Source organism: Gallus gallus, chromosome 4 (genome assembly GCF_016699485.2).
Source record: "Gallus gallus isolate bGalGal1 chromosome 4, bGalGal1.mat.broiler.GRCg7b, whole genome shotgun sequence".
NCBI classification, from domain to species: Eukaryota; Metazoa; Chordata; class Aves; order Galliformes; family Phasianidae; genus Gallus; species Gallus gallus.
Genome location: NC_052535.1, coordinates 10,579,028 through 10,603,299, shown reverse-complemented (window position 1 = coordinate 10,603,299; position 24,272 = coordinate 10,579,028). Strand labels below are relative to the sequence as shown.

Here is a 24,272-nt window from a genome sequence, read left to right as displayed (position 1 = left end):
CAGGAAACCACCGCACCTTGATAACAGAACTCCTACCCTCTCCTTACAGGGGTCACCACGGTACTCACAATGACTACCATCAACACTCATCTGCGGGAAACTCTCCCTAAGATCCCTTACGTCAAGGCTATTGATGTTTACCTCATGGGCTGCTTTGTCTTTGTGTTCCTGGCACTCCTGGAATATGCTTTCGTCAACTACATATTCTTTGGACGAGGCCCCCGGCAGCAGAAGAAACAGAGTGAACGGATCAGCAAGGCCAACAATGAACGCCATCGTTATGAAGAAAAGAGGGTGAGAGAGCAGGTTTGTCCCCTTCTTTCATTGTGGCAGGAGAACTCAAACTCTCCACTGTTCATTCAGTCCTGGATGAGCTGTGGAGCAGTCTATCTCTTCACCACAAGAAACTCCAGTTCCCTTGTCTGATAAACTTAGATCTACTTAAGTTTGCAGACAGATGCCGAGAAGGATCTCTTCCCAGTTTTTAGTGGGAATTTTTCTCCTTGATCATTTGGTCATTATCCTCAAGCCAGTTTCATCAGGACCATCCTCTTGCATGGGCAGGCGTACTCTAAGGTACCCTTGTGGCTTTTGGTCCTACTCTGTTGGCACAAACACATTACTCCACTCACAAGTTTGCTGCAAGCACAGGCTCTAGCCTGTGGGCAACCAACATCAATGGATAACCTTTGCAAATGCAGAAGTCCAGCTTCAGAGCCCACTTACAACCCAAAGACCAGCATCAATATACAGAAAGCAATTCAAAATCATCCCTGGTGGCGTAGCTGTGCACACAGTGCACAAGACATCCCTGCTAGCTTTCTCTCTGTCTCCCTTGTTCTAGGTTGACCCTTACGGTAACATCCTCCTCAGCACTCTGGATATGAACAACGAGCTGCTGGCCACGGACATGATGAGCAGTGTTGGCGACTCTCGAAACTCTGTCATGTCCTTTGAAGGCTCAGGAATTCAGTTCCGCAAGCCACTGGCCTCCCGGGATGGATTTGGTCACCACCCAACCCTGGACCGCCATGTCCCACTGACCCACCATGCCGCAGCCCGCAACCGTGCCAACTGCCGTCTCCGTCGGCGGTCATCTAAGCTGAAGCTCAAAATCCCAGACCTAACAGATGTCAGCACCATTGACAAGTGGTCAAGAATCATTTTTCCTATCACCTTTGGATTCTTCAACCTTGTTTACTGGTTGTACTATGTAAATTGATGCCTGCAGCCTCCAAGAGAGATAGGGACAGACACTCAGACAATGACAACACAGGAGTGTTGTGGTCTTTTGGGTTTGGGTTTTACTCTTTACTATCATTATCATTTATTCCTTTGATTCATTAGAATTATTCTAAGCTTACTCTTCTCTTTTCAGCACATATAGAACCACGGAGTGTTCGGGGGGGGGGAAGGGAAAGAAAGGTATACGGGAGGGGATTTGATTTCAGGGAGGGATGTGTTTGTCTTGATTTTGGTTTCCTGCTGAAGGACTTAAACCATTGTTAAAAAAAATCAAAAAAAAAAAAAAAGGAGAAAAAAAAAAAGAAAAAGGATAGAAAAAAAAAGAAAAATAATAATAATTTTAAAAAAGTATTAAAAAGGGGGGGGGGGGAGATATAAAGAAATTGAGTTAAAAACTGGTGTGGGGAGATAGGTTATCTTTGGCTGTGCTCACTAATGCACTATCCTCACTTCCATTTCACTACTGAATTTCATAATTTCATCTTTCTCTTCTCAGTATTATTATTATTTTTTTTAATCTTTCTTCTGTCACTGTTCCCAACCCCTTCATGTTTATTCCTTCATGGATTCATGAGATAGTGGGGTTTCATTCTCATGCTATGAGATTTCTCTTTTCTTTTTCTCTCTCCCTCTCTCTTGCTTACAAGCCTAAAAGAATCTTTTAAACCGACAAATAAAAAGAATATTTATTTTGGAAGAACTGGGAAGGGGGGAGGACAGGGCAATTATTTGGGAGGGAAGGGGCAATGTGGGGCATAGGGGGGGTGGGAGGAGGGAGCCTATCAAAAGCAAAGGCACATTTGCAAGTTGCCTTTTTCCACCTTCAGGAGTTTGCAAGCTGTTTTTCCTGCGTGAATGAATGTGTGCATGTGAGACACATCTGGGAGTGTGTGAGCGTGGATGTGGATGTGTGTGTGCAAGCATGTTTTCTGGGGAGGGGAGCAGGGGAGGGGGGTTTTGTAATGTCTTTTGTAGAAAGAGAACACAGATGACATTTAACTGGCAATGTTTTGGGGGGGATAGCAGGGTTTTGTTTGCTCATTGCAACTTTGCAAACTTGGAGTCCTAGCTTGTACTAGAGACACGGGGCTGGGGACAATAGATTGTGCAAATACACTTGCTGAGGAGAGAGAGGGTTTTGGGGATCAGCAATGGGATGATGCCATTGTCCACTGCTGGCATCTGATCTAAGCTGGTTTAGTCCTGAAATGAGGGCTTGTTCCTAATCATTTCCACCCTGCATCTTTCTTACTGAGTTTTGGGAGAAAAGCAGTTATGGGACTCTGAAAACTCAGCCATTTCCCCTCTCTACCTGCTCTTTGTGCCAGACAAGGGACTTCACGCTCCAGCCCACCAAATGACCATAGCCTACAGCAAGGTGCAGGAAGGGGTGGAGGTTTTTTAACTCTTGTTGTATTTCAGGATGAAAATATCCAGAAATGATAACTATTCCCTCTCCTGAGAGCTTCAGAAGCAAATGGTGATCTACCACCCTCTAATATGTTCTGCTTTTATATGGCCTTGCTTTGTGTCTGTTAAACCACGCAGAGAAGAGCACCTTGTGTCCTTTCCTGCAGAAGATGCAACTAAGGATGCAGTAGAGTTCTATGGAGCATCATCCCTCTGGAAGACAGTGGTCTTCAAAGACTGGGCAGAATGAAGGTTGCAGTGAAAGTGCTGAGCTTGTCAGTGCTTGTGGAAGCCCTTAAGTCTATAGTAGCTTCCATCTGCAGGCACATGTTATTAAGGTACAAAAGGGTACTCCTTTTCCAAAGGAGCCAGTGACTTTCAGATAAATCACTGAATTATTGGCCACTTGGGCAATCACTGATGATTGATTATCTCCCTTACAATGTTAATAAAAGCCATGAAAATAATAAATTCACAAGTGCAAAACTTTAACCCTTGGGTCATTCTGCCATTCATGGAGTAATTATGAGAACCTTTTTCTTACCTGATGGAGGTTTTCACATGCCAGCCACACACACACTGCCTTGAATCCAAACACCCCTTTATTTTACTGATAGCATTCTCTTCCTTTTTCTTAAGTTCTCATTGTTTGGGAGAGCAAAGTGATTCTCTGAGACCAGGGAAACTTCTGCTTGTCAGAGAACGGATGTATCTAATGCACATCTTTTCATTTACCAATTTGTGTCTGTACAGTGCTATGAAAAAGTGAATTACTATAGGCCTGACCTAGTAATACCGAAGTCATGGAAAGTTTTGCCTTGACTTGGAGGAAGCAGGATCAGGGCTCATCAGAGTGATAAGTATTGTTATTTTTATATCAGTAATGTGCTTTATGCATTTTCTACTGGTAGACTCCTAAGCATAAACGTGGAACATCCATCCTTCTCACTCATCCCCAATCTCTGTCTCCCTCTCCCATGTTCATGCATGCACACATTCAGTCCAGGCCTCGCTGGGCTCACCAAGGTTTTAGCACAATTGTTAAATCAGGCTTAGCTTCCCAGCTGCCCTACAGAACAGTCTCTTGCTGGTTTCCACATTCAGGAGTGGTACTGTTGAAAATAGGTTTTCTTGATGCTGCAGTTTATTGCTGACGTGGATCTCTACAGCTATGTACAGATCTACAGTTTGAAGAGTGAGCAGCACTGGATGGTAGGACTAGTGCTAATCAGGTAGTTTCTTCTGCCTGATGTGCAGAAAGTTGAAGGTTGTCCAGAGGAGACTGTTAGACCTTCTAGTGGGATTCAATTTGGAAAAGGCTTTTAGAAGTTGTAATGGAAGTCATGAAGTTGTATTCTATGACATCAGCAGTATAATGTAGTAATACGCATGCCAGAGGGAGGCTGCCTATCAGCAGATTTGGCCTTTCAAGGAAGTCTTACCTGCTGATTGGCCAGTAAATATAATATTGAAACAACTACCCTTTATATATGGGATTGCAATGTAAAGGGTGGTCAGAATGACAGAAGGGGAAAAAAAGGGGGGGGGGGGGGGGGGGGGGCAGTTCTAAGAATCCTGTTAAGACTGGAGGGGGAACAAATAGCCACATGGTAAGAAATGACGAAGCTGGGGGAGATGACTCAGGAACTCCAGCAATTTGCTAGCTGTAGTAGAAGCCTGACCAATCTGTGGTAGGAGTTAGGCACCTGAGAGTGCCCTCAGCTGCTCCCAAGGGCCAGCAGTGGCAGTAGCACACAGATGTGATGAAAAGCCCACCTCTGCTCTTTGCTGCTTGGGTAGTGAGCCCTGCATGGAGAGGGTTCCTGCCAGCCATGGGCCGACCCCGTCTGGCACAGCAGGTACAGCCCGGGGCCTCCAGCAGCTGGAGATCGGGCACGGGGGAGGGTCTGTTTTTACTTTTCAAGGCTTCAATCAGAGATTGAGCCCAGAATTTCATAGCGACAATCCAAAAGCTTTCCAGGGAAAAAGCACTGCTCAGATGATTTCTTCACCTGCTGGGATTTGGAGCCAGACTCTTTTGCTATTGCCTCGGTTCTCTGTTGGCTGGGTTCTCTTTCTTATCAGGAGTCATCCTAGTTTCTCTCTGAATGTTTCTGACCTGTCCTTGCCAGGCCAGTTTTATTTCATGGAGTCTGTCTTCGTATATCCAGACATCTGGACTTTTCAGTCCTACACAATAATCTTTGCCAAAGAGTGTGCGGTCAGGACTTCTCACAGTTCAGGAACTGCCTTATAATTTCTGGTGACATGGCAGGATGGAGAACAACCGAGTCCTGTAAGCCAGATGAGTAATAGAATATGTGGTCCTGGACAGGGGGGAGGGAAGAACACTGGAGGCCTTTAGAAATGCCCTCCTCCAGGACCGAGGTGGCACCTCCATTTTCCCCCTCCATAGCAATCCGTGTGCACCCTAAGAAAGGCAACAAATCCAAGGGTTGTTTTGGGGTCCAGTGATGCAGAAAGGAGACAGTGGAGAAAAAAAGAGTTTTACTCAAACTCGAGGCTGAGAGGTTTCAAGCCATCACAAACATAAGGAAAGACATGAGCCTTTAATGGGGTGGGTACAAAGATAATGTTGTTGGAAAGCTGGAGGAGATTTCCGCTCTGTAGCTCGTGTGCAAGCTGCTGTCCACCTTCTCTTCATGAAGGGAGAGCAGTGGAGAGGAAAAAGCGTGAGTGCTATTCCAAAATGGAGCTGCATCTGGCTTTTGCTGCAGTGGTGCAGGAGGCAATTCTGAATGGAGCTCTGTTTGTTTGCTGCTTGAGACAGGGTTGTCGTTTGTTGGGTCTTGTGTTTTTTGTCAGAGAATGTAAGCTGAGCATGAGGGAAACTCCAGGCAGCCTGAGGGGGCTGGGCTGGAGGAGAATGTTTTGCACCTTTCCCATGCGTAACAGCCTAACACAGGCATGTGGAGGAGGAGGAGGAAAAGGAGAAATAGAAGTGAAGTCTCTCTCAGGATATAAATGGCCAACACAACCCTAACGCTTCATATTCTGATACTGTATAGTGCTGTCACTCAGGGACCTTTAGGAACTAGGACCTTGGGACTGTAATCCTACCTGTTCCCCTCCTATCCCCCCTTCACCTTCAGTATTGAAAACTGAAGAGAGAAAGAGCAGAAGAGGAAAATAAGAGCCCTGGTAGCAAACCCCCTGCTATTCCATGGGTGAAAGTAAAGCTTTGGTTACTAAGATAAAAGGAAAATGTATACCTTTATATTCGTGTCTTCAAGCATAAACCAGCCCATAGTGTATATAGGATAAGTTCACAGTGCATGAAACAAACAGGACTATAGGTCTTAACTGGCATCCAGCTTTCTTGCATGCACATCTGACACCATGCCAGCAGCTTATGTCTTGCAAATAAGTAGGGAACCTGCCAAGGCTTGGCGCTTCCTCTGTCCAATGGACAGCACATCCACTTCCCAGAAACAGAGCCGTGTGAGGGCCTGATTGGGCCGGTCTGTTTGACCAGATCTGCTCCAGAGGCTCTGGCGTGAGGAGATAAGGGGTGGGGGAGGGAGTTGGTTTTGTTTTCCTTTTTATGGGGCGGGTGAAAGGGTTTTAAATCTCTGAACTGTTATCAAGCCGAAGTGAAACCTCTGGAGCTGTGCAGACCAAAGGACAGTAATTAGTAAAATCCTAGTGGAGAGGATGGGATGAGGTAGAACGAGCTAGAACTTCAGAGATGATTAGGAGAGAGCTAGTGGAAATATACGTGCACTATAATAGGTTTGAAAAGCCTAGAGCATTGGAAAATGGGGACCTGCAGTGAGCCAGATGGGCTGGGTGCAGCTGCAGGCAGCACTCAAGGAAACCCAGCCATGGCAGCAGTCCCTGGTGGGCAGAGACCACAGACTCTGGAAGATGGTGAGGTTGGGAACTGGGAAATAGAGGGAGACTCGTGGCGCTCTGCCTTCAGAATGAGCTTAGTCCCTCTAGGCAGGGACAATCATTTGCATCTGGACAATGTTGCAGGAGCTAAGCTGGGATATGCAGAGGAGCTACCACTGTCCCAAGCCGGGGCAATGGCTGGGCTCTGCCCTGATGTCAGAGATAAGAGATAACCAGGCAAGAAATGCTGTGCAGGTTACCAAACGCTTTATTGGAAATGAGACTGGGCTTACCAAGCAGGGTGGGATGTCTTTGCAACCGTCATGGAAACTGGGTTGGGGGCATGGGTTGGGCAAGAGATGTGAAACCTATGTGTTGGACACAGTACCTAACGCAGATGCTGGGAGGGAGGGAGGAAGGGTGGGAGAGAGGGAGGGAGGGGAGTGGAGACTGGGTACAAGAAGATGTATATAGCGTTGGGGCTTGGTTTTTATTCTTTTTCATTTGGTTTTATTTTGGTTGGTTGGTTGGTTGATTTTGTTGAGGTTTTTTGTTGGTTTGTTTTTTTTTTTTTAATTTTTAAATAAATGTTTGATTTCTAATGTCTTGATGTAAACCAAATAAAAATGGTTCTGTACATTCAGAAGAACAGCTGAAAGGTGACAAGCGTAATAAAGAAGCACTGTCCTCCAGGCTGATACAACAATACCATTTCCCAGACTTTCCCACAGGGATTGGAGGGTGAATCTGTGCCTGTGCCTGCCCACCAAAATGGTGACCTTAGGGCTGGCTCCCTGATCCACCTCCAAGTCCAGTGAAGAGGTGGGCAGTAGAGGAGGAAGTCATGTTGTATAAGTAACTATTCAGTGTTTGATCCCACCATCCGTGAGGTCAATGAGAGGAGGCTGTGTATTAGATCCTGATCCCTTGCACATTTGGCCTCTTCCTGGAGAGCCAAACTGTACTATGCCTTACTGTATCTTGGGATGTAGTAGTGAAGGGATGAAAATGATATCAGGTATCACTTGCATAAATATAGTAATGCATGTGGAGTAAAGGCTGTATGAGCCTGAACAGTCTTGGAGAAGCTGCTGTTGCTGATGCTGCTTTCTGCCTTGTGATTTGGTCTAGGGTGACAAGTGTTAGGAAATGCCCAGCTGCTGAGAAGAGTTATCAAGGAAGCCTTCAATGTTGACAGACTTCTCTTAAGAGCCTTTGCATTTCAATAGACCTTTGTCTGCAAGTTCCTGGCTGTTTGGGAAGAGATGGAAAAGATGGATTTAGAAGACAGTGCAAAGCAGAGACCTTGAGTTAAGCTTAGCTATCTGTTTTAGTGGCCACTGGACTTGCAGAGAAAAATTCTTCAGCAGAAGAAGCACAGAAGGTCAGAGGTGCAAATGAGCAGGCTCAAGTTTATGGCATTGACTGATTCTGGACCAAGGGACATTTGGTCTCCATGCAGCTTCCAGTTAGCAGAAATGAGTGATAGGGGAATGCCATAGATGATAATGGTAGTGGGTCTGAAACCTATAGGTAACCATCTGTATTATAACCAATCTTTGTCTGGGCTGGGAAGAATGCCAAGAGTGAAAAATAAGGTGAGAAACTGCTTGTCTGTTTTATCTTAGTGTTTTGGAAAAATAGAGGACAGTCCATTCTCTGTGGGGAAGTGTGGTTTCTGCAGCCAACAAACGCTGTACTGTTTGTATTACTGCAGAGAGGATAAAAGAAAAATCTTTGTATGGAAGGTGGACCATAGGGAAGCTTTGATTCTCTTAGGAATGGCCGTTCTTCAACAGTAAGGCTTCTCTCTACTGCAACTGCCACTCCAGCTAGAGTGCGTCAGCATGATGCAGGCCACACAGCCCTGACTCAGCCATTCCTGCTGGTGAACAGCACAGGCAGGATTTGTGGGTGCACAGGGACAGGTGTTTTTTGCAGAGACAAAGCAAGAAGTTGTGTGAGTATGAGTTCCTGCACCACACTGTGCTCTGCAGTAGAAAATAATGGGGAAAAAAATGGCTCCATCCAAGAAGGTCTGCCATCATCATCTCACTCTAGAGGCACTGAACCTGCCATCCCACACCTCCTGTTCTCAGCTCTGTGCTAAGGGCTGCCCTGCTCCCATCTGAGATAGCCAGAGCTTGCCAGTGCCAGAGACTTTGACTGCAGTGTGCTTCTCTGGGTATCTTGTCATGTGGCTCCCACCTCCCACCTGCATAGAACACCCTTTGCAGAACAGCCCTGAGTGTTGTTGAGCCAAGTGAAGAGGATGTGGGGACTGGCAGGCTAGGAGAAGCCAGATCAGCAAGGGAGGAAAACATGTTTGCCTTTGGTGTCATGCAGATAGTGTTTGGGGAGTGAGATAGGCAATGGCCTGTTTTGCAGCATGAGGAATGCACTCGCTCAGGCTGGCAGAGGCATTTCTCTCCTCTTTATGTGTTCCACTAGGGAATGATGCACTTGGTTGGTCTTTCCTTTCTCATCACCACCCTCTGGCTGTGCCCAGGGCTGTGAGGCCTGCGCTGCTGCAGCACCAAGCCTTGCCAAAGTAATGACCATTCCCAATGAGACCCAGTGTGGTCCAGTGGTGATTCCTCGCTGCAGCAGTGACTGCCACACAATATCATGACATGTCAGGTGGCACTCCAAGGAGGAGGCACACCTTGTGAGAGAACTTGTGCTGTTGTGGCTGGCAATGCTTAACTTTATTTCTTCAAGGATGGCAGACAGCAGGCCCAAAGTTCTGGGCATTGTGCCACGTGCCACAGGGACACTTGGGTACCTATTAAGGATGTTTTGAACAGGAATTTGTCTTTTGCTAGTGCAGCTTCCAGGCTGTTAGAGATCTCACCAACCTCACACCCCACAAATATGGAGGTAGAAAAGGGGGAGATATGCCCTAGGGCGTCTCACAGGGAGATACTGGACATAAATCTGAGATTCAGCTCAAAGGTTGGTGCTGTTGAAGAAAGTGTTTGGCAAGGGGGAGATGAGGCTGCCCCAACCTTTTTCTTCCCACATTTCAAGAGCATTGAAGCAAGAAGGGGAAGGGCAAAATAGTGGAACAGGGTAGGACTAAACCCACACAGTGCCTCAATCCAGCAAAACCCAATCCAGTGCTCACCTCTGAGCAGGGGATCAGTCCTGATGACTACTCATCTGTTTAAAATCATACCTGGCTCTGACAGCTTCACCAGGTTGGGGCCAATGTGCTTGACAGACCAAAAGAGATGATCTCTCATGAGCAAACCCCAAGAAAGGGTCAGCAGATGTCACAGAGGAGAGTTTCTAACACTTGGAAAGATGAATAGGCAGGTACTAGAAAAGAAAATGGGAAATCTGGGAATAGAGAGATTCAAAAGTTACCAGAAACCACCTGTAGGCAAGTACTCATGACCCTGGTAGAATGACCTTTGTCCGAGCTACAGTATTTTTTCTCTCCATTGCCTGGCATGTCATAATATTGTGTCTTTGTGTGAAATCACATCCCCTTTCAGAGGTGAAACTGTTTTCTGAAGAACAAATGCCCACTCATGATGTGCTACCACAGGGATGTTAAGCCAAGAGGTATGAAAGCAAACAAGATTAGACCTCTAAGTCCGGGGCATCCTTCCCAGGAAAGGCTAGACCATTTATGCCAATCTGTCATCCTCTCAAACTGCACTCATCCATCTTCCCTTCAAAGATGAAGAAGTGGCAACATCTTCTCTAACTGGGGACGTCTTATGTGGCCAGAATTTCAAACAAAGTCCTAACTGAACAACAGTGACAACAGGGAGATCAATGGCAATGTCAATATACATTATCAAAGGGACTGCTGTGAACCATCTTGGCATACTCTGAGTGGCCGCGTTGCATCCTGTACAGCATTACAAAAACAAACAGAAGAAAAAGAAAGAGAAAAAAAAAAAAGAACAAACCACCCATTTTTATGTTCTTTAATTTGCATTTTCTGCATGAAATAAGACCTTGATCCTTGTCTTTTTTCACAAAAGCAGGTTCTGCTTTAACTAATGTAAAAAAAAAAAAAAAAAAAAAAAGGAAAGAAAATAATGTTTCTATAGCAAAGTGATTTAGATGTAGAAATTTTTGTAAAAAAAAAAAAAAAACGGGGGGAGGAGAAAAAAAAAGGGGGGGGGAAACAACAAAGAAATAAAATAAAATGACCTAAAGAGCCATCTTTGTCTACTCTAGAGGTGGGAAGGTGTGATTGGTGGGTGGCAGTCTCTGCTCTCATAGCCGTCCTGTGCCAGATGGAGAGGAGCTGAAGCCCATTCTGTGCCATGGGATGGCTCCCTGGACAAGCGTGCTCACCAATTACAGCTGGGTGCTTTCAAAAACTGTCTCCTTCCGTCTTCTTGTAGGTAGAGTGGGCAGGAGGGCAGGGGGAAGGATGGGCAGGGCCAAGGGGAGTTGCCTTGCTTTCATTCTGGGGTTTAGTTTGGGGTATTTCTGTTCCTGCAGTGACAGTTTTTGAAAGGCAATGATGAACAAAAGTAAAAACAAACTTGAAAACAGTTTACAATTTTGTACAAACCATTATAAATATTAACAACAAATGTTTTTTAAAATGCTCCATACCAGTGCCAAAATAATGTAATCTGTACATTGCTTTCTTCTCTTTTTTCTTTCTTTTTTCTTTTTTTCTTTTTTTTCTTTTTCTTTTTTTGGAGAAAAAAAAAGTGTTAAAACACTAAAAATATTTCTTTAAAAAAAAACCAACAAATGTATGTGGACATAAATGTACTTGAAAGTTGTTAATTATCAAATGGTTAGGAATCGTTCTTGACCTTTTGGGTTTGCTTTCTTTTTTCCTACCCTGAACAAAAGTAACATACAACAAATACAACCTTTAAAGGAGAATCTTTTATCTGCTGGTTTGAATACAAGAGGTTTCCATTTTTAAGGCACTGTCTTTAGGACAAATCCATGTTAATGAGCTATGAAAAAACAGATGAAGTTACCCTCCAGAGCACTCAAACTTGTCCTGAACTTCACAACAGAACTCCTGTTATGTCATTTAAATGTGTGTCCAAAGGACATTGCCTCAACTTAAGCAAAGTTTTCTACGTATCAAAGTATCCTGCTCAGTTGTACCAAGAGTTGGATGCACACAAGCTCTATGCTATTGCCCAGAGCAATGGGGGAAAACAGAATAAATCCTGAGTCTTATTTTTTTGCTATGAAGTAACTTACTTTTATTTGGAGGAGTAAAAAATATAAGCTCTTAAGTCTTATTTCCACAAAGTACTCAAGCATTGCTGGACCTTTTCATGCTAACCAAAAGTAGCTGAGACAGTATCATTTTCAGAACTGACTGATGCAAGGCATTGAGGTATTTAACTGAAATCTGTTAATAGGCTGAGTTTTAAGCTTCAAACATCTCAGGTTAAAAGATTTGGCCTCTTGAAGTCACCAAGAAGATTTGGATGTGCAGATAAGGATGTGCAGAGAGGCCACGGTGCTACAATTTGTCTCTGAGGGCTGTGGAAACGCCCAGGCCAGTGGGGAAGAGGGAATGTGTAGTCAGCCTTGATCATGGGTGAAAAGAGAAAGGAGGCTTTCTCTTTTGCCTTTGGATCTTTTTTTTTTCCACTAAGTCCAAAGCCCATATCTAATGTAAAATTATTACCTTACTTTCTTCACAACTCACCTCATAACTCTCTCAGAAGCCATTAGGACAGTCCTCATGATCAAAAGCCCTGCTGAGCTGAAAGGCTGCACCCATATGTCCTTACGCCCCTGCCACCCTCTCCTCTTGGACTTCCTTCACACTGTCCCCATATTTGCTTAAAACTGAAGCTCTCTGAAGCTGAACAACCCTCAGTCTCAAGGATCCGAACACTTGAGGGGCTCAGCCTTCCACAGTTTGCTCACCAAAATCATAGATGGACGGCTCAAACCTAGAGGAATTTCCCACCCAGTAAGAAACATAAAAGCCAACTACTTGATCGATTTAAAAGAGAAATGGCAAGTGTGTGGTGTCTGCAGTGTTGATGGTTAAACAATGGGAGAATGAAGAAGAGGGAAGTAGCACAACGTAAATCTTTTCGAGCTGTGGTGGTGAGTTACAGTTCCTGCTAATCTGCCACTCTGGAGAGGTTCTGTGATGCTTTTTTCCTCCTGCCTTCATTTTATTAAAGAGATAACAGTGCATACGTTTAGCTGCTGGAAAAACTACTTCATCTTCTTGTCTCATTTAATTTGAAGTGTGATTTTAGTTCTGTTAATCTCACCTTGCCTCCCTGTTCTCTTCTGCTTCATCTATTGTACCCTGGGTTTCCATGGCAAGATCTCACACTGCATCAGGGAAAAGCATTTAATGATTTCTTCCAGTCGTGGTACAGCAGAAGATGCTAATAATCCCTTCATAACCATAGGCATAGGTCACAACCACCCTAGATACCTATTCTCTATTCTGTTGTGAAGAATATTTTGTCTAGATTAGAATTCCAGCAATTGTACTATATTAACCCACGTCCATAGTAAGCCACACCTGATATTCCTGGAAGCTCAGATAAGGCAGCTGTACAGCAACAGTCAAATGCCCCATTAAATTCAATGCATGCCTACATATGTTACAGGGTACTGAAAGAATTTCTGCTGATAACAGGAGGGATATTGCAGCATTAATTGTGCTGGCCTATTAAACATTCAAATAATGACAGAGATCCATGTGTTCAGAAGTTTTAAACATCCAGGCTCCTCTGACTTTTCAATGGTTTGGGCACTTAAGTAACACCATAATATTATCCAGAGTTTTAAAAAGCATGAACACGTTTATAGGAAATACAACAGTGGGTCGACCTCCAAAAGTTTGGGTGGTGGCAAGAGGGCAGAGCTCAGCACGTTGCTCTGCCAGCTACCATGCATTAAAGTCAACATATGCCCTCTTAAACTGGAGAAAGAAGAGAGTCTAAAAAAAGAGTTGTTTTAGAAATTTCAGACTGATTTCCTTAACGCATGTGAAATCATCAGTGTCAAGAAGGTTTCAGTTTTTGTTGATATATCTTTGGAGCATTCGTGTCCAAGAATAAATTATGTTTTGAGTCGTATCAACAAAATTTGCATTGCAAAATATCAGGCAGGCAAAGGAAGGGGGGAAATTCAGAAAGACCGAGAGCAAAACGGTTACTAAGCTTAAGTATTTACTTTTAAGGCAGCTGAAAAGCACTTAGTTGGAGTCACCGTTATCAACGTTAGAATTTTTGAAGGGAAAAAAAAAAAAAAAAACCAGGAAAAACTCACAAACATTGTCCAGCCACTTGTGTTGTGAAGTCTCATTTCATAGACCTTGTGCTGGGTAACCAGTGGAAGTCACACTCTCCCTGGACATACATAGCAAAGGTGACCCAGCTGCAGCCCGGCCACACGGGATGAAAGAACCTAGACATTCTGTGCTGGCTGTTCGGGTCACGCAGCATTCCCCCAGACAATACACTTCTCCAAACGAGGGTGAGACTGAAGCTGCTGTCTAAATCGGGCACTGGGTCAACAGTTTAAATATTAACTGTTCCATGTGCTCTCACCAGCCTGTGGGAAATGCAGGATCAGCCAGAGAATTCAACCTTGAATACCTCACGTGGACTTCTTCCCCCAAGCAGGGCCATTCTGTTACAAACAGCCAAGACATAGCTCTATGGTCTATGTCTCATAGACCCTCCCACAGCCAGCTCTGTCACTCTGCTCCATACACCAAAGGCGCTGTGTAGGAAGAGAGGTCTCTCCCATGACTGCAGGGTCTGCCTGGGCAGGCTGCTGCAAACATGAGGCAAAAGAAATTTGGCATCCCGCAGTGTGTCTGCTGGAGGGCTGAAGATACCTCCGTGAAGATGGGAACCTGCTCCCTCACAAACAGGTAGGTTTGGGACTTTTGGCATTTTGGCCAGAAACAAAGAAACAAACAAAACCTAAACAAGGCAGCTAGTGTAAGTATGGCTGGCAGGACCAAACTGCAACACACAGCTGCCAAGTGCAACGTCAGGGTCTGCACCAGCTTTGGCTGATGGGTTGTCTGAAGCTTTGACATCGTGCTAAGCACAATGCAGTAGTCTGCCACTGCAATAACAAAGACACAAGTACTGATAAAAAGGTTTGTAGCTGGAAAAATTCTCCAGAGGAGCTCCTGGTTTAGAAAATGATTTACATAAGCCGTTCTTGACACTGGTTTTGAATGATCATCTCAGTTTGAGGAATGAAAATTCTGCTCTGATAAACTAGATGTTAAATACCACTCTCATTCATGTTGTGTGCTTACAGGTCCTAAATCAGGATTTAGAAGAGCTTCCTTAAAGCTACTTGCACTGTATCAAGGAAGGTCCTAACTTCACCCTGTACCCATTATATGGTAGAAAGGTTTCCTGTTCCTTTCCCCTGTACTTGCAGTGTGTGACAATGAAATGATTCAGCTTTGTCCCTCACACCTCTCTCTTAGGAGGCATTATCATGTAAGCATGCAAGACCAATTAGAAAGATCATTCACTGAAATAAGAAGCAATATCAGCAGATATAGCAGATATAAGACTGTGCTTTCATTCTCCCTGTCTAAAAATCACTGCTGTACAAACTCCCAGGAAGGAACTTTTGGTATCTAAACGGGGACTATAAGAAAGAATAGGACAGACTCTTTACAGGGTCTGTTGTGACAAGACAAGGGGAGGTGGTTTGAAACTAGAAGAGGGAAGATTTAGACTGGATATAAGGAAGAAGGATTTTACAGTCAGGGTGGTGAGGCACTGGCACAGGTTGCCCAGAGAGCTGATGGGTGCCCCATCCCTGGAGATACCCAAGGTCAGGCTGGATGGGGCTCTGAGCACCTGATGGAGCTGTAGGTGTCCCTGCTCATTGCAGGGGGGTTGGAGCGATGGCCTTCAGGGGTCCCTTCCAACTCAAACACTTCTATGATTCTATGACTCTAACTTGCTGCATGCAGAAAAATTCAGCATGTTGACTGGAACAAAACACCTCATGGCATGATGCAGAGCTCACAGAGATACCGCTTTGAGATGGCCCATCTACCATGTACCCGATCCCACAGGGTAGATCCATCCTCACCCACCCACATCCTCACACTGTATATTCTCTCACTCCGTGGGTTTATTGGTGAATGATAAGTACATTTTCAACTGGATTCATCTTTCAGTTGCTATGCAGTTAAGCACCCTCCCTGGGGAGCTGTGAAGATCACAACAGGAGCTGCTGCCCAGTTTGTTAACATTATGAGTTCATATGTGAGTGATGCGTGTACAGCTGAAGCCTCATTTTAGGAGAGGGTCAGAATGTGAGCACTGCTGAGCTGCACCACTTGCACTCCCGTTGGAGCAGGAATTGCTCCAGTGTCTCATTTCTGCACCTGGATCTCATCCTCTGGCAGTGGCATCCCACCACTGCCATGCAGATGCAGGCAGTGCCACCAGCCACCAATTCTTGTATGTAACATTGAATGGCCAAGGAGGATACACAGACACTGTTGCTGTTTCCTATTTCTATTTCTGGTCCCTGTTCCTTTTCCCAAAGGCAAACTCTTTTTCTTTTTTTCTTCTGAAGTTTGATAAAAATCCATTCTGCCATTTTGAAGTCAGATGGGTGAAAATGAGCCAACTTTAAATCAGAGTTGCCAACTGGTTTAATTTAATTTGGTGAATTAATCATGAGCCTAGTTCTAAGTCCTTCAAAAAAACAACAACATGTTCTTCGATTCATGGGAATACATCCAAGGCTGTGTTTGCAATTAAAAACAAAAAGTAAGTTTCTGTCAGAGAAGAGCTCTCACTAATGTCACTGTTGGAATCTGTTATTAGAAGATAAATTAATGAAATATGACAATATGTTTATCAATCATGTAATAGGTTTTAGCTCAAAATCAAAATTTCCAGGAAGTGAAAAGGCAAACAACTAATAATTACTGATTGTGTGTCTAAGAGCATTTCTGTACCTGTTCCTGGAGGTACAAACCCATGACTGTCAGTGTTTGAGAGGCATTTAGACAGTGCCCTCAATACTGTACTTCAACTTTTGGTTAGCTCTGACGCAGTCAGACACTTGGACTGAATGATGTTTCAAAGTTCCATCCAACTGAATTATTCTCTATTCTATTGTATTTTCTGTTCCATTCTATTCTATTGCCAGGGGAGGCTCAGGTTAGCTATTAGGAAAAACTCTGACAGAGTGGTGATACACTGGAACAAACTACTCAGGGAAGAGCTGAAGTCACCATCTCTGGAGGTGTTCAAGAAAAGGGTTGATGTGGCATTGAGGGACATGGTATAGAGGGCGTGTGGGTTGGGTTGGCAGTTGAACTTGGAGATCTTAGAGGTCTTACCTCTTTAATGATTCTATTCTATTCTATCCTAAAATCTCCCAAGCTTCTTTCCCCTGCAACATAACACATATGTGTACACAGGAATACACATTCCACAGAATATAACTTTCTCATCTGAGATACCTGAAAATGCTTCTGCTCAGCTTTACTGGACAAGGAAATGACCACAATTTATCCAGAGGAAGCAAGGGTGGCAGAGAAGTGCATGCTTGTGCATTTTTATGCTTCTGTTGGATAAAGTTTCCACCTGGCTTCAAGTTATGAAACAGCAGCGATGACTCACACTGCAGGATCACGTGAATGCCTTGGGAGGTATGTAAGCAGAGCAAGAGGGAGCACCCAGGAATGGTATAAACAAGAAAATTAGAAACATGGAGTTCAGGTCTCTGATTCCTTGGTGCGATGCTGTATCCACTGGTGCATAACAGAATCAGAGAGGATTTCTGGTCTCACTAGGGAGTTTATAAGAACTGTGCTGCAGAAAAGAGCCTGTTCCCCCTTCAGTGATAGTGTGGGAAGAAGAGAAAGGCCTGCCATCATAGAATCACAGAATCATAGAATGGCCTGGGATGGAAAGGACCTCAGAGATGATCTAGTTTCAACCACCTTGCCAATGGCAAGGTCACCAACCACTAGACCAGGATGCCCAGAGCCACATCCAGCCTGGTCAAATCATCCAGCCTGTGGATCACATCAGTCCATTTTATTTACTGGTAGAACTGTCCAGCTGGAGGTGGAAGCACTGCACTTCTGAAGAGATGGGATAAGGTGTCTGCTATGTGAGTTAGGGAGAAACTCCTACAACAGCCTACTGTAACAATGTGAGTCCTGCATCTCTGGGAAGATGTCCACAGAATGGTGTCAAAAAGGACAAAACAGAAGAGGATGTTTCACCCATCTTCTCACTTCCCTATGTCTTTGCACAGATACTGACCCACTTTCCAGAGATTATGTGGAAATTAGGATGGTGAAAAGCATCTTCTTCATGGACATTAGTGTTGAGTGAACAGTGTTTTACAGAAGAGGATTCTATTCCTAAATATGTCTTCTGATCACCACTGTCTCACAATTGCTTACAGCAGGAGGGGAGTTGATACATAGTTAGGCAAAAGAAAGAAGAAACTGCTTTGCAATTTCCCCTCAAATGTATGCTACTTAACTTTTCTCAAAGAAAGTCACTCACAAGAAAATCCCTTAACATGTACAGCTCTCTGGAGCTTGCTAGACATTCCTATACCACTCGTAAATCACAGAGGCAGATGTTACCATCAGCATTTTACTTCTCTCTTGAAGTTCCAGCAGCAGCAACTGCTGCTGAGCCTGAAGTTAATTTCACAAATTAACCTGAGATTCGCCCCACAGTCCCAGGACAGCAACCCTACGTGCTCTCTGCACCTTCCTGGGGAATGCAGTTTGCAGCCTCAGCACTTGTGTAGGCTTTCAAGGAGGAGGGGGAACCTTAGGAGGGAGAAACCTCAGCAAGCTTTTAAGCCAGAAGGCAAATGGAGAAGACAGGGTACATTATACAGCAACAAAACACAGAAAAGATATGAGAGAAGAGAAAGGCTCTTAAGAGTATGAATGAAACAAAGAGCAGATGCATAGTCATCGTAGAAGAAAAAGTACTGCAGGGTGCAGAGAAGGAAAGGAAAAAAAGAAGGAAAGAAGGAAGGAAGGAAGGACAGAAGGAAGGAAGGAAGGAAGGAAGGAAGGAAGGAAGGAAGGAAGGAAGGAAGGAAGGAAGGAAGGAAGGAAGGAAGGAAGGAAGGAAGGAAGGAAGGAAGGGAGGGAGGAAGGAAGGAAGGAAGGAAGGCGGGAAGGAAGGAAGGAAGGAAGGAAGGCGGGAAGGCGGGAAGGCGGGAAGGAAGGCGGGAAGGCGGGAAGGAAGGCAGGAAGGCAGGAAGGCAAGGAAGGAAGGAAGGAAGGAAGGAAGGAAGGAAGGAAGGAAGGAAGAGTGAGAGCAAGAGCTTGGTGCTGATGACAGTTAACCAGGTTTTGTGAGGTGAAGAATTCCCCTGTAACACACAGCCAAAAAGGCCTTGAAGATATGCAATTGAATAGTAAAGAGTACTGAGCCTGCCTGCTTCCTACCATGTATAAGTTTGTTCCCAGGCACAAGGTCACACTCTTCATGTCGTCTCCTGTCTTCTCTGGCATGTCTGCTTTGTTTGGTACACAAACAAATGCAGAAAAGGACCTGGCAAAGACCTGGGATGCAGTCTACCACTTGTAAGTTTCTCCATTTTTCTTCCTAAAAGGCTAAAAAAAGAATTAAGCCTTCTGGATGGATCGACTGATTCAGTGTAAAGCCGTGTACTTTTTTCCCACCCTTCTGTGGGAATTATTTCCTTAATTTGATTGATAACAAAATAGCGTGCTTGTGTGTGCATAGCTCTACTTACAAGAAGAAATGACACTTCATCATCAGCCACAGTTTTGGGCTTTTGTATTCTTAAACACAATGTACTAACAGAAGAGTCTGAGCCACTCCTACAGAAATATATGCATGTTTAAATATGCATATTTAAATACATGAGGTGTAATCCTGGGTGAGGATGAGCACCTACAGAAGCGAACTGGCAGAGCTGAGGTGACACTGCGCATCCCTTGTTCTATGGGGCAGTGATGCCCAGAGACAAGACCCTGCTTTTCCCTCACTCACTGGCTTCCGTGCTATGCTGGACCTCTTCACTTGGCTTCAGGACCTGAGAGGAGTGGGGTGCACTTGAGGAGAAACAAGCCCTCACATCTACTTATATTTCTGCTTCCAGGAATTGCTCTTAGGTAAAGAACACTCCTGCTTTCCATTAGATGAGCTTATTTACAAAGCAACAGTAAGCAAAGAAAACTCTTCGAGTTTTTTACAACAATCACAGCACGTCATTGCTACTAAGCTAAAAAGACCAACTTGACATTTCATGCTGGCTCCTGTGCCGAAGCAACAGGAATAACAAGGGCCAGCTGAGTTCACGTGAATCTTCAGTGCTGTGGGTCCATTAACAAACAGTGCTCCTGAGTGGGGCCACAGGTAACCCAGAACAGCATCCTGCCACGAAGTACTGGGGTAACTCATCCTGCCCTTCAAACTCCAGAAGGAATTTCCCATATAATGTCTCATTAGATTTACATCTCCTATCTGCTTCTCTATTATCTTCTATAATAAATATATTTCAAGCCTCTGTCCTAATCTTTCACATTTTTCACAGTTCTTTTCCTTCTCAGTCACAGAATCATAGAATCATTAAGGTTGGAAAAGACCTCTAAGAACATCCAGTCCAACCATTAGCCCATCATTATCATGACCAACTGTCTCTCAAGGACCAACTCGCTGCCTATGCAGAATACTGGGGGCAGGAGCCCATTCTGTAGAGGGGTATGTTGTGGAGAGTCATGTCTGTTAGCACACACATCTTGATCTCGAGCTAAACCTCCAGGAAGCATAACTGTAAGGCTTGGTTTGAATCAGCTCGAAGCTGAGTTTGTGCTGTGCACTCTGCTTTTCACAGAGGATTGAGAGCTCTTCCTAGGTCAGCATACTCCCTCTCTGATTTAATTTGGTCCTAATTAATTTTCACAGTAATAGGATGAGAGGCAGAATGGCAACAGAGGAAAATCCATTAGATAAAAGGAAAATGTTCCCATTGAGAAAGCATTCAGTCATCAGAACTTAGTCTCAAATAGGCTGTGGGGTCTCTGCACCTGGAAATATTCATTATTTGGCAGGACAGCACATAACATCTAAGTTAACTTCCCAGGTAGTCCTGCTTTGGTGGCGTATTGGACTTGCAGAATTCTGTTCCCACCTGCATTTCTCCTGATGTTGTGAACTCTACGTTGGCTCCAGCCTTGCTTTCCTCTGCTGCTTGCCCCATGCTGCCAGCATTTGGGGCTGTCCCAGCACCTCAAGGTCCATGGGCATGTGTCAGGCCAGGGCAAAGAACCTGGGTATGCAAACATGGCTCTGGGACAGGATTCAGTGAAGCAAAATGAGTTGAATGGAAGAGAGTAAAAATAAAGCACTGCCTTTATCAACTGCCTGTGTCCAGAGGCCAAGGATTTAAAGCAGAAACCACACAAATGTTGGAATGGGGACTCAGGGGCGACTTAATCAGTAGGAATTAGCTGTGGGGTTTGTCACTTCAGCTCTTTGAGTTTGGTGTGATTACAATTAAAATGCAAAGATTTGACTGCTTAAGTACTCCATGCTAATTGGGAGAGCAGTGTGATTTCTTTTCCTTTTCTGTTCTAATTTATTCTAAGGCTTTGTTTCCAGTGTGGAAGGTGTGGCAGGCCCAAGGATTTGAAATGGGGGAGAGAGGTGAGAAATGTCAAATCAAAACTGTGTGGGCAATTCCTCCAAAGCTTTTCTGACTCTCCCTGCAGGGGGGAATGAGTCTTTCCAAAGGGCTGCAGTCACCCTGCTTTCCTCTCCTCTGGTTACTTTTCAGTCTCTGTCTGGTCCAAAAGCTCTAGGTTTGAATTGAACAAGATGAATTGGTCTAGGATGTTTCCAGTTTTTGGAGGGGGCAGCCAAAGAGCTATCACAATGATCTCTTTCCAGATACACTCTCATACAAGCAACTAGCAGCCCATGGCTGATATTCATGGAGTAGATGTGGTACAACCGTTAACAGACCAACATTGCCCAGAGTCACAATGATGCTTCTTGTTTGTGGAAGGGGGAAATCCTGCATGGGTTACCTGAGTGAACACATAAAAAGATTATAGGTTGCAGGCTCGTTCATGCACTAGGTGGTATATGAGAAGAATTCTGAACATAGACTCACTGCAGCTAATGGTGAGGCCATTTCAGCCTGTGCACTTCCACACTACTTTGGGTCACACTTAAACACCCAGGAGTAACCAGCTCTATGGTGGGGTCAGGATTCAAGGACACTGAAGCACTGGCACACACAAAGAGAGGAGTTAAGTGTCATCGTGGACAAATGCAGCTATTCTGACACAAAATTTGCACTGTTAGCTCTGCTCTGCAGAAAGCTGTGACCAGGATTGATGAGGAGCTGCATAAAAACATTGCCATCTGCTGAATTCATCTTTAAGGCAGCTGAATGCTCCTCCTCAGTCACCTTCTGCTTGTGCCCATCACAGCACTTTGACAAGGGGTTATACTTTTCAGTGGAGAACTAAGATCCAGAGCACACCTGCAATCCAACAAGGTGACTCTGGCATGGCAGGGAGCAGGGCCAGTGAAAACCTGATATTCATCAGGTCAGAGTCAGGGGGTTTGCAGAAACCATGAGCAAAGGTAGAGCCAGGGATGTGTGAGTCACAGGCCCACAGCACTAGTGTGTTCAGGACTGGTTCCCTTTGGGGGTGCAGGTTAGTTTGGGGTGACACAACCAGCACTTACAGACAGAAAGAACAGATATTGGGGCTAGAAAAAGAACCACATGCAATGAGGTGGGGGGTAGTACCAGGAAAGTTGACGTTATGCACTCAGTTCTTGCTTCCCTATGGCCTCCAGAACAGGAAGGCAGGGCAGAGCAGGGATAAGGAGACAACACTGGGGTCACTGTCATGGGCCAGACCAATATACAGGTGAAGTGTTCTACTGGATGTCCTCAAGCTCTGGAGCCCACAGTACATGAAAGTGCTTGTAAGGAATTGTAGTGAGGTGGGGGTCAGCCTCTTTTCCCAGGAAACAGCGATAGGACAGGAGGTAATGGCCTTAAGCTGTACCAGGGGAGATTCAGGTTGGATATTAGGTAAAAGCTTCTTCTTAGAAGGAGTGGTGAGGTATTGGAACAGGCTTCCCAAGGAGGTGGTGGAGTCACTGTCCCCGGGGCTACTCAAGAAACACAGAGACATGGCACTGAAGGACATGGGTCGTGGGCATAGTGATGATGGGTTGATGGTCCAGCTAGATGATCTTATTGTTCTTTCCAACCTTCATGATTCTATGATTCTATGATTTAATGACCAACTTGAGAGCATCCCCAGCCTACACAAAGACAGCTAATTGCATTCAGTGAGGACTCTTTTTGCAAAGTGGGGAGTGCTGTTAACGGTTACTGCAACTCAGGATGGAAAAGGCAAGAAAGAACTTTTCCCAGAATGGAGGAGAAAGAGGAATGGCAGTTCCTGGCTCAGAGAATATCTTCTAACCACAGCAGGCCCATAGGACTTCTTGTGTGGGCTGGTCCCTTAACTCAGCAGTAACTGGGGCAGTAGGATGGGTTGGCTCTTGTGTCTCACTGCTGCCCAATGGTTCATTCAGCTTGAGCACCAGCACTTGGTACTGTTTAGAAAGAAGTTGGGAGCACGCCCAGGAGCCAAATGATGCCTCTATTGTGAGGCCTTGGACTTGGCTGTTGCTGGCTCTGAGGTTCTTCTGAAGCCAACAGGGAGAACAACCGCTCAAAGAAAATGTCAGTTTCCTTGTTCTCCTGACAAATGAATTTAAATTGAAGCAGAATTTTGCGCAAAGCTGATAAAAGCTGTGCTATTTTAATCCATCTGTGTCTCCCTTGCCTCAGTATCAGCACCGACGTCAAAGGCTGCTCAGCCAGGAAAGACCCCGCTCGGCTCTCCTGGAAGCTGGCATGGGAGGACTGCGGTGTGCAGACGGCTGCAGCCCTCTCTCCGTTAATTGGCTCTGTTCCTCTGGATGCTGCTGCTTTATGCCCCAGTGCTGAATTTTCTGCAGCTGAGCAGAAAAAAAAAATGTTGAGGAAGTTTCCTCCTGCAATAGCGAGTCTCAAACGCATATAGCCTTGATAAATAAATAAGGATCCACGTTTTGCTCCCAGATGCCACTGTGGAAAGGCAGGGTAAATTCAGTGGATGTATTCCAAAGATACCGGTGTCAGGGAGAGCCGAATTTAGCCTGAATGGCAGAAAAGGGAAATGGGATGCTTTTGCTCACCGCATTGAAGCATAAACATGATTTCCCATGTGAAGTTTTATTGTGAACCTCTGAAACATAACAAAAGGAAGCTGTTGCTCCTTAACATCATTTCTTTCCTTAGCTTCCCATTGCTGATTGTACCAGAAACAAAATGTTACGCATGGTGCAGTGCACAGAGGAGCACGTCTCTGGGACTCTGGAATTCTAGCATGTCCTGGGTGGGCTCTCTGACGTCAACCATATAAGACATGGACAGATAATGACAAACTGAAAGGCCTACCGTGACCCTGTTCACAGTCCCTTCTGTCTAAATTAGAGCTTCATCTCTTGTGATACTCAAGAAAAAATATCTTTCTTGCCATGAATTAGGGCAAAGCCGTCCTTGATCTTTACATGAGGCAGATCAGCTGAGTACGTGACAATTGCAAGAAAGGCAGAGACAGTGAAGTTTTATCTCATCCGTCTTTTCCTTTTTTCCCTTGTAACTTGGCACCTTCCTGTTCCAAGCTGATTCATCAGAACTCCATTATCCTTTCACAGAGTCATAGAATGGCTTAGGTTGGAGAGGAC

The 24,272-nt window shown here is 44.8% G+C and overlaps 1 protein-coding gene and 2 long non-coding RNA genes across 6 annotated transcripts in view; 2 read left to right on the top strand and 1 right to left on the bottom strand.

The window, feature by feature from the left end:
- Positions 1-1,294, top strand: part of GABRQ (gamma-aminobutyric acid (GABA) A receptor, theta) — a 66,696-nt gene extending 65,402 nt beyond the window's left edge. Inside the window, exons 8-9 of one of the 2 annotated variants that reach the window (NM_001167704.2) lie at positions 50-294; positions 845-1,294. In NM_001167704.2, the coding sequence (NP_001161176.1) occupies positions 50-294; positions 845-1,222 (623 nt within the window). In that variant the 3' untranslated portion in view covers positions 1,223-1,294. Of the gene's footprint in view, positions 1-49; positions 307-844 lie in introns of both variants that reach the window. The other variant, NM_001167703.2, reaches the window with a different exon arrangement.
- LOC121110605 overlaps positions 1-24,272 on the bottom strand; it is a 70,120-nt gene that overhangs the window by 10,090 nt on the left and 35,758 nt on the right. The window lies entirely within an intron of this gene.
- On the top strand, positions 4,222-11,696 carry LOC124417914. Its single transcript, XR_006939119.1, has 2 exons — positions 4,222-4,514; positions 10,011-11,696. It is a non-coding gene; the product is annotated as an uncharacterized LOC124417914 (long non-coding RNA).